Source organism: Telmatherina bonti (genome assembly GCF_933228915.1).
Source record: "Telmatherina bonti genome assembly, chromosome: 13".
NCBI classification, from domain to species: domain Eukaryota; kingdom Metazoa; phylum Chordata; class Actinopteri; order Atheriniformes; family Telmatherinidae; genus Telmatherina; species Telmatherina bonti.
The window spans coordinates 9147503-9157989 of record NC_136611.1 but is presented as its reverse complement, the minus strand read 5'-3'; the positions used below and the strand labels follow the sequence as shown (position 1 = coordinate 9157989).

The 10487-nt window shown below is 36.2% G+C and overlaps 1 protein-coding gene across 1 annotated transcript; it reads right to left on the bottom strand.

Annotated features, from left to right (window-relative positions):
- Positions 1-2998: 2998 nt before the first annotated feature.
- On the bottom strand, positions 2999-10090 carry nipsnap1 (nipsnap homolog 1 (C. elegans); the record flags this gene model as incomplete). The annotated part of the gene is made up of 10 exons (XM_079251220.1): positions 2999-3063; positions 3918-4001; positions 5104-5198; positions 5335-5366; positions 5521-5661; positions 5929-5999; positions 6350-6444; positions 7676-7721; positions 8449-8576; positions 10017-10090. 10 exons carry the CDS (start codon positions 10088-10090, stop codon positions 2999-3001), a joined length of 831 nt encoding a protein of 276 aa, XP_079107346.1.
- Positions 10091-10487: the final 397 nt, after the last annotated feature.

The window sequence follows — 10487 nt, the reverse complement described above, 5'->3', positions numbered from 1 at the left end:
AAGGGATGCAACACAATGTGTTTTTTTTGTGGCTAACAACTGGAAAATTTCCCATGAGGAGGTTCAAAGTTTCCTGTTCCAGCATCTGAAATGTTGGTTATGTACTTTTTGAATATAAAATGGGTTTGTGAGATTTGCAGATCATTGCTTTATTTACATTTTACACAGCAGTCTGACTTTCTTAGACTTCAAGATATAATGGTCGATGGATGAGTCTCTGTAAAGAAAGTTGTGTACATTCTTTTAGCTCTGAGTGGTGCACACTCATTGAAAATTATTGTGTTCCTGGACATTTCCACCGATGCAGATGAGCGGCAAAGCAACTAAAGCAAGTCAATTTACAAAGGCCTGAAGGATTTCCACTTCACTCAGATAAGCTACCAGATGTCATGCCCTTTTAAACCATTGTTAAAAAAGAAAAAAAAAGAGAGAAAAAAAAGCGTGCTGCTAATTATATTGAGCATACAGTCATATTGTCCCACAAAAAAATGATCCCCAGTCTTTCTTTTTGCAAAAGATAAGTGTAAATAAAGATATTTTAACCTTATAGTGGCTTTATTAGGAGCAGACATTTAAGACTGTTCTTAGGGCTGCATTGACATTGTGTGAAGCAAATATACATCCAATTGAAATAGATAGTTTAGCGTTTAGTTATTAAGCTAATTTTTCTCTCTTTCCTAATAGCATGGCCCTCCAATAGTGCTAAGAAAGCTAAAGAGGAAACTTAAAAACTTATCACGAAGAGATACTTTTTAAATGCAGTTATGAGCTAGGATCATATTTCAACTGGGCATGTAACTGGACTTCTGTCCTTACACCAGTACAACTTTTGAAGGAGTGTCTGACTCAGCTACAAAAACGATGATATACCCCCTCTCTGCTTTTTATTCTGGTTGACTGGCTACATGACTAATCAATATAACTGAAAACTCACCTGGGCGGCAAATTGCAGCTACGTTTGGCAGTTTCCTAGAATTGCTTATAGATTTCTGCTTATAAGTGCGGTGTGGCTTTATAAAAAAACAAACAGAAAAAAAACAAATCACATGCATATATCATGTGGTGTTACTCTGTTTTTTCTACCAGGAAAAAAACTATGGAGGATTTCCATGGCACCTATGAAACTTAATATGTTCAAAATGTTCAATAAAAAAGTTGGATTAAAGATGGCTCAGGACAACGGTTGAGCTCTCATCCTGCATCAAAACAAAAATGGGGCAATATTCGTCTCCTAAAAGTCCAGTAACCAGAAACTTCTTCCTGCCTGATATTTACAGACAGTTCCTTATATAAAGGGATGCAACACAATGTGGTTTTTTTGTGGCTAACAACTGGAAAATTTCCCATGAGGAGGTTCAAAGTTTCCTGTTCCAGCATCTGAAATGTTGGTTATGTACTTTTTGAATATAAAATGGGTTTGTGAGATTTGCAGATCATTGCTTTATTTACATTTTACACAGCAGTCTGACTTTCTTAGACTTCAAGATATAATGGTCGATGGATGAGTCTCTGTAAAGAAAGTTGTGTACATTCTTTTAGCTCTGAGTGGTGCACACTCATTGAAAATTATTGTGTTCCTGGACATTTCCACCGATGCAGATGAGCGGCAAAGCAACTAAAGCAAGTCAATTTACAAAGGCCTGAAGGATTTCCACTTCACTCAGATAAGCTACCAGATGTCATGCCCTTTTAAACCATTGTTAAAAAAGAAAAAAAAAGAGAAAAAAAAAAAGCGTGCTGCTAATTATATTGAGCATACAGTCATATTGTATTATACTGAACAATAAATGAAAAACTAGCCAGCAAGATACTTCAGTCATACTAATCTAGCTGCTGTTCTGCATGTTATGTGATCCGGTTCATGCATCATACCCATCCGATCCGCCCATTTGCGGACCACACTTCCTCCCTTTCTCTTTTCCTCATGCAGCTGCCCTGATCACTACACCCTATCTTTGTTTTGAGCTGCTGTTTCATCATCCAGCATCCACCTGTAGACTCTCGGTAAGAGAAAATATTATTCACTATCCGCTCCAAAATTTATCTGATTAAAAGCATGTATGCACAAAGAGGGATGGGATTGGAGTCAAATCACCAAGCTACAATTCTCAACAAATCTTTTATTTATCAACTCATGAGTTGATGGTATTCCATGCAGTGATGGGATTTTCTTTCATATATTAAATTACTGCTTTAAACCACTAAAACAAGCCAAAGTACAATTTTAACCATTGTTCATAATAGGGTCTCAGTATCGTCCAAAGTCAATACAGAAATACCAAAATCCATAAACTGTTTAAAGTTTAATCACAAGTTTAGATCAAACGTGTGAAATTATAAATTTGATTAGTCATATGACAATATTTCACAATGCTTCATACTAGAAGTTCCACATTTGATTCTACACATTCATTGCAAATTCCAATCCACCCAATGGTTAGCTATTTTAATGATTGTGTTAAAAACATGAGATGCCCCTTTATTTCATAAGACAGTTGTTCAAAGTTACTGTTTTGAAACATAATGTATAACCAGTGAAACCAGTTACTAATCCTTCAATTACTTGGGAAAAAATACAAATAATTCAAGGCAATTAACCATAAAAAACAAAAACAAAAACAAAAAAAAAAACAGGAGATGAATTGACCTTAACATTTGTATCAAGACAAACATAACCATTTAGCATCAGAGTATCCAGAGTACAAATATCCATTTCCTCGAGTATGTTCATTATTCAGCTTTTTATACATTTGACCTAAACATCTAGCTTTGTAGATATTTCAGTGTGCACCAAAAATAAATGCTCATAAACATGGCATCATTACTGTTCATGACTGGCTGGAGTGCAAATATGGAATCAGACAGTGATGTAATGGCGATCATCCAGGAGATTAAAAAAACAAATTAAAACAAAACAAAAAAAACCAAACACAATCAGTAAGAACAAGTATGTCAGGAAGTTTCTGTTGCTAAGCTGCTTGCTGGTTCATTTTTCGGCTCACTGTAACGGTGAACTCTTGGTGGGAATCATTATTCTAGACTCCATACTTCTGATCAAAGGCACTGAGGACAGACAGAGAGACAGGTCACAAAATCTTTTGGGCACAAGGACAAGCTGAAAATAAGCATTTTAAAAAAATACAAATACATGTAACAACCCTTTAAAATTCAAATAAGCTCTTCCTATTATTTAATAGTTTGACCATAAAGTATCTGACTTTTTTCAGAACAGAAAATGCATCATTTTACACCAGGCTTGCTATTAAATGATGCTGCCATCCTCACAAATTCCAGCCAAAATTATCATATTGTAAAAAAAAAAATTCTAAGCTATGTGTCATTATAAGCACAAGCTGTAAATTTTACCAGAATTTTCGTAAAGAAAGCCTGCTAGACAACTTTAGTATTAAAGCATTATCATTTTATTTATTTTAAGCTAACTGCAACTAGATCAATAAAGTGTTTCCATCCTGATAAATCAGCCTATATTTAGTGTTTCCACCTGCTACCGCCTGTTAGCTGCAACATCACTGGAAGTGGTTTTGGATTTATCTGCTCCTGTGCTTGCAAATTTACTACAATATGCTTCACACTGAATAACTTGAAAAAACTGATTTATACCATGACATGACAACATCAAAGGAACAGTCTGGATAAAGAAGTCGACATCTGAAGCAACTAAAACTAATGCTGTCATTTAAGTCATTCAACATTTCTCAAAAACGGTCAAATTAAGCTTATAATCCTTCAGACTTCAGATTCCGGTTCAATCTGAGCAGCAACAACAGTGCAATCACCTCGTGCGTCAACACGGAAAATACTGTTTCATAGCAAACAGCCATAAACTGATGAGTCATATATTTGCTTTTGAGCATTTATTTGGGAAAATTTGCGTGGGTTGAGTACTTCTATCCTACCTGTATAATACACATTTACATCCCATCCCTCCTTCCGCCAGGCAGAGTTTCTCGTCTCCTCCCGGGACTGCAGGCTTTCATAAGCTAGAAAACAAATGAACAATCCATCGCTTTATATGTGAGTGAAGTTTAATGAAACATTTTGCATAACCGTGGATGCAAAAGAAACAAAAGGTTAAGTAAATGAGTAGTGAGTAGAAAAAAGAGCAAGTTTTGTGCTTTTGAACAATTTTCATTTGCATTTGGCAGCTCTGCCCTGTCCACTTTCTGAGCACTCCATTCTTATGTCATCATATATTTAGTGAAATATGCTGCATCCTTTTAACAGGCAAAGGGAACTGTAGGGAATGGGATCCATCCACATCAAGAGTCACAAAAAACCTCTCAGATACGACCAGACAGGCACCCAAATGGATTTTAGGTTATTAATGTAAAAATTTGTGAATGATTTTTGGTTTTGCTTTTGTTCATCTTCTGTTTGCTCTCCTGCAACTTCCTTTAAGCTCGTGAATTTCCTCGTTTCTTTGTGGTGTTTGGGATTTAGTTCTTAAAGTTTTTGTTTTAAGCGGAGCAGCTGAGTCAGTGGCTGACTTCAGACTCTTAAAACTGTCAACAATAAAATAATGTGATGCAGGTAAAATCTCAGCAGGAGTTTGGTTTAAAATGCCAATGCATTCATTTTACAGCTGAAAGCAGCAGGTGCAGTGAATCTGCAAATGTAGAGGAGAACAATGAGGCTTGAAAAAAGTAAAGTCTGTCACAAAGAAACTAAACATGATTAGTTTGCTGAAATGAGCCGTTTGCTTCTACTAAATAAAGACATTAAAAGGTAAGCCACAAAGGAAGGCTGATAATTGCTAAGCAACCTTATTGACTGAGGAGGACAAGCCCTGTGGATGATTAGAAAATCATTTACATGCTGACGACTCTGTGGAATCTATCCGGGGTATCCTGTACATCCTTGTCAACAATTAAAACTGAATAAAAAAAAAGTCTTTCCTCCTGCTGAGATTCACAGAAAGAAGAGGACATAAAAAAAAAAAGCTGTGGAGTAAAGTTCAACTGATGAAACAAAATCTTTTTAAAATGATGAAAAGTGCAAGAGATTAAATTGTTGGCTGGTGTGGACAGGATACCTAACTTTCTCTTCCAAACAGATATTGATGCAGAGTCCGTATTTACTCACCCCACAAGTGATGAACAACATAGAGGTCACCGATCTGTGAGAAGAAGCCGCCAACCGCCTCGTTGTTTTCCTGCCTGTATTTGATTGCCCTCGCCCTGTTGTAAGACAAACATTTCAGGAGTAAAATGCTCACTGGACCACTTATGTCAATTAATGATTATACAGACAAAAGTTCAAGCTACTGCTGGGTTTTAATCATAAAATATTTCAGGAAAAGGAAGTTTGTCTTACCAGCGGTTCCCCCACTCAATCATGGTTCCTGGCTGAAACATATAGAGACATGCTTTAAAACTAAACCATGACACCATAAAAAGCTGATTCTACACTGTTTTTGAAGATTAGATTGATTTGATGGGAAACAAGAAGATGGATTGTGTTGAGAAATGTCAATTTAAAGTTTTGAATGTGTAAGGATACCTTGAGGCTGTAAGAACGCAATTCATAAATGTTTGGTCCTTGTCTTGGCAGGGGTTCGTTCCAGAAGCTAAACTCCAAAAGAAGCTGGTTTCGCCTTGAGGTCAACATTTTTGCTCTCTCTTTACGAAATTCCAAATACTCCTAGCAACATATATAAATGTAAGAAGTAAAATTAAATGAAAGTGCATGAAACTATGCTAATATGTTAGTGAAAAGTCTCCCAAACTGGAACAAAAATTACAGCTCTAGTAGTTTTCCTGCAAATTATTTTTTCAGCTGTTGGTTGTGGCTGTCCCAACTTTTTAAAACTTATTTAGTTGACATACATTTTTCACTTAAAAAAAAACCTAAAGGTGGAGTTAGTTGTTTATGTAAGAAAAAAAGCTAATGAAAGAGCTTGCTGCATACCTTGTTGATTCTCAGTTTGTGCAGGCACTCAGTCAGAGCTGGATAGCCTCCTCTGTAACGCCACAGATGCACTACCAACACACGACAGCAGATGTCACTGTAGCACCATGAAAGGACTGATGCCTCCCACAAATCCCAGGCTTACAGAGCCTCCATCATCATCATCATCATCATCATCATCATCATCATCATCTTATCGCTGCTTGCTGTACCTGAATCTTCAAAATACACTGAAAAGTCTCATATAGAGAGAAATTTGTTGCTTGTGGGTCAAAAGGAGGTGTTTGTGTCATCTGTTATGCTTTATCAGAGAAACTACAGCCAAAGTGAAACCACTTATGCAGCTTTTCTGATCAATAAAAGGCATAACTCTGGTCATGTTTTTGTCAGTCTGTCTATCAACTCTTTCACTGATGCTTACCAGCTTGATCCTGCTCTCCATACCAGGTATTCCAGCTTCCTACTAGCTCACATGGGTAGTCCTGGTCCTGATGGAGCCTGCTTTGCACTTCAACCCTGAAGTCAGAAAAAAGTAAATAAACACAAAGCACACAAATACTGACTTATGAGAAGGGATTTAAAGTTATTGCATATTGTCACATCAGCACAGTGATCAACTGGGAACTTTGGGAACATGGAAAATAAAAAGAATTACATCCAGCATGATCATCTTCCATTTATTTTCACTGTATAATAAAATGTATTGCTTTAACATCAATGAAACATGCACAGATAATCTTGTGATTCTACGGTACAGTTATAATGGATCAAATTTATTTTTGTTACTAATGAAGATCCACATCCTACTAAACAAACAAACAAACAAAACATTAGTTTTCCAGGTGGTTGAGCAAACAAGATAAAAATATGGGTTACCAAGAACATTTGAATAAGATTTTGAAAAGAAGGCTGAAGACCTGGACTTGTAGCTCTTTGCTACATGTCATCCCACTTTCTACTCCTTGTGGTGAAGATGTAAGTAATGTTCTGATACCTAGTTTTACACACTTCATATTCATCCCCACATTAAAAACCAAAGAAAATCTGACCAGATGGCACTTTAAAATCTCCTAGCTGATTTCTGCTCTGTGGGCAAAGTGTTTGGCAGCTGCTTACAGGAAATCCACAGCTGTGGTTTGTCAGGAACAGTTTGGGAAGTCAGATAATTTATAAAGCTCTGAAATTTGCATCACCTGGCCTTTTCCAAAAATAGCTATGAACCTGTCATCGCCTTAACAAGCTAATTAAGTCCTAAAGTCCTGGCCAAATATATGCAAAGGATCAAATCTCTTGGTCAGATGGATGGTTGCCCCTTTTCCATAATTTTTCCCATTGTAAAGCTCAATAAGAATTGTGACATAACATAAAAATAAGATGTTAATCTTGCTTTGTTGGGGGGCTTTGAGAACAGATAGTGCCAAACTGTACCAAAATGGCTTTTTTTGGGAAGATCTTGCCTGAACTGTATGTACAAAAACACTTCTTTAAGTTTGTTCAGCTTCACTTGATCAGAGTTTACATAGATCAGGTTCACATAATGTACCCAGTTGATAGAGGTTTACAGCATAGATGCTCATGTTCATCGTGAAAGTGTTTGCTTTTCCTCTTTAAGTGAGCCTGAAACCTTTTTTATTTGTGCCACGAGCCAATGATCATTGGATTAAACAATCGAAAATATGCAAAGAGCAAAAAGAAAAGCTAGTAGTAGTGTAAGTGTAATAATGTTTAATAGAGGGGATAAACTTACTGTAGACTGTTGTATGCATCCAGGCACTCTGGTTTGACATTGTGAACTTTCAACAAAAACAGAGAGAAGATAGACAGATTTATCAAAAACAGGTGGTTTTTTTCTCCTTTTTTTCCTTTTTTAAAAAAATACACAATCAAAATCTTCAACAAAGTAATTTCACACTCCAATTCAGCAAAGGCTTTATGTGCACAACTGATTCACTTCCACAAGATTACAGGCTGTGGCAACTGAAATCCTTGCATGGAGTGATGTACCCCACATACAAGGATCAAAGTCTGCTGAGAATGATAGATTTCTTCTCAAAAGACAGGCACCGTTATCACATCCGACTGGAAAGAAAAACCAGGCAAATCATTCCGATGTTACAATGTTTTATAGAGCTAATACGTCAGACTATTAACCTGGCCACTGCCTGTGTGCTTTGGATGTAATATTACATTTTTAATTTTCTTTGAGGTCACTGTGAATTAAATTTAATTAACATGATTTATTTATCTGCAGAGATAAATTACATTATAGACTGGTTACACAAAACAGAAGCCAACCAGTTTATTAAAACATATCAGCGTATCACATTCAAATTTCATCAGACAATTACCCTTCATTGGGATAGTAGAAATAAATAAATAAATAAATGAACAAATAAATGAATGAATGAATAAATAAATAAATAAATGAACAAATAAATTAATTAATTAACAAATAATGAATATTTAGAAAAATAACTAAATGAATACATAAATAAATAAATAAATAAACTGTAGGCCTACATTGAATTTTGTACAGGTTGCTGATCTCTTTCTTTGACAGCAGGTTGGAGTGTGCATCTTTCCTAGAGTCAACTTTGTGCACAAATAAAGACCGGAACCAGCCTTTGTCGCTCCTCTCTGAAAAACTCCTGCACAGGATCAAAATGGAAGAAAGAAACAAAGACTGAAAGTACAACCATTAGCCAGAGAAGTTGACGACAGTAAGAGCAATAAAAAAAAACTTTGAAAGGAGCTTGGAGATGTGCATGGCATGCCGGCTAAAAAGATAGTCATGCTAATATCCTTTGATATGAAAAGTATGCATACTGTATGAGTGAGTGGGCAGAGCTCATCAGCGAGTGTCTTCCCCACCAAACTTCTATTCACCCACTTTAGAGTCGATTAAAAGGAAATCTTGTTGGCTTCAGGAGAAAGCACAGAAATCTGAGAGGCTACAGTCAGATTCTGAACATTACTAGCTGTAGCTGTCTTTAAAGTCTGATAGCAGAGACAAATCTGTCGTGTTTAAGCTGTACTTTTAGAGAGCAGTGTCAAAGAAACTAAAGTGGGGAATAGTGTAATGATAGCACACATGAAAAGAGCACATATTGCCATCAGTGAACACAACAGTCGCAAATTAATACATCATCTGTTCATATTAAAAGCATAAATCAGGAACAAATATGATGCATCCATCCGTACTCAAACAGCTCCCACGCTCAGCAAAACACAGAATTCAAGGACTTTCATTGCTTTTTATAAACTCATAATTCATAAACCCCCCCTTCAAAGTTGCTTCAATTAACCTCAATTTCTGGATTTTTCACAAGATGTGAAGTGTCATTCCCATGCAGCATAAGTGGAATATCCCCACTTAGGGATTAGGGAAGCAATACAGTGCTGCTTAAAATTTTGCACTTAGTCATCTGTTAATTCACCAACACATTTTTAAGGCTTTATGTATCCAAAAATCCTTAAACTTTCAAGGTCAGTGGAACTCCTCTTTTTTAATAAACCACATGGGCCAGCGGCTTTAATTAGGAGCTCTGATTAAAGATGAATCTCCCATGGCACCCTGTCAAAAATAGCTGTGTATAATATGCCAAATACTTGCTTTCTTTCAAATCTGCCTTAGAGGAACAATCCACATGGATGGAAGGCCAGTAATGTTTACTGGTGGTAGTTACATGGAGTGTCTTTACAGTGCAAAGTTCAGAGGTCGTGGAAATGATTAGAGCAGGTTTGGAAACATGTCTTATGTAACATAAAGTATACTATTAAAACCATACTGGAGATTTTTTCGATCATTTAGCATTTTTTAAGTATAAAATAAAACATGTGGATTTACATACTGTTTGTAAATGCTGGAAAAAAAACAGCTAAATTATGTGAAACTGTTCTTTGATCACCTGAAGAAACACTGAACAAACAGCTCAAGGTGTAATATAGATGGGTTGCTTTCTATTTAGTTGAATAATTCATTAATTTTTCTCAGTTCAACATTAGAAGTCCAAAACTGTCACCCACCTAGAAATATGGCACAAAGCTAAGGTAAAAGATTATGAATGAATATAGAAAGACGTCTTTACCTGGTTTGTTGCAGGTATACAGAGTACCTGTACGCCACGTTCCCTGAACTCCGCACACAACTAATTGTCGCCATGTTCTTCTGCAAAGTAAAACCAGCTACTGGACTTGCAAACGTTCCCAGCTGGTTAATGTTTACCTCCCTGTCAGTGACGTAAACTTACTGCTGATCATTTGGTGAAACCTGCTGATAATGGTTTGCACACCATCTCACTGGGTGACTGAATATACAATAATCAATGTGCAAAATCAACCAGACCTGAGCGGCTGATTAAGCTTTTTTAATTATACCTGCATTGAAAAGAAGAATTTACTGGAAACAAAAATGATTTTAACAATATGACTGAAAGTTGGTGAACACAATGGACCTTTCCAGTATTTTAAAAAAAAAAAAAAAAAAAAAAAATTTCTAACATAAATGAGTCATGTTGAATGCATGACAGATGGCAGGAGATTCCAGCAATCCCCTTAGA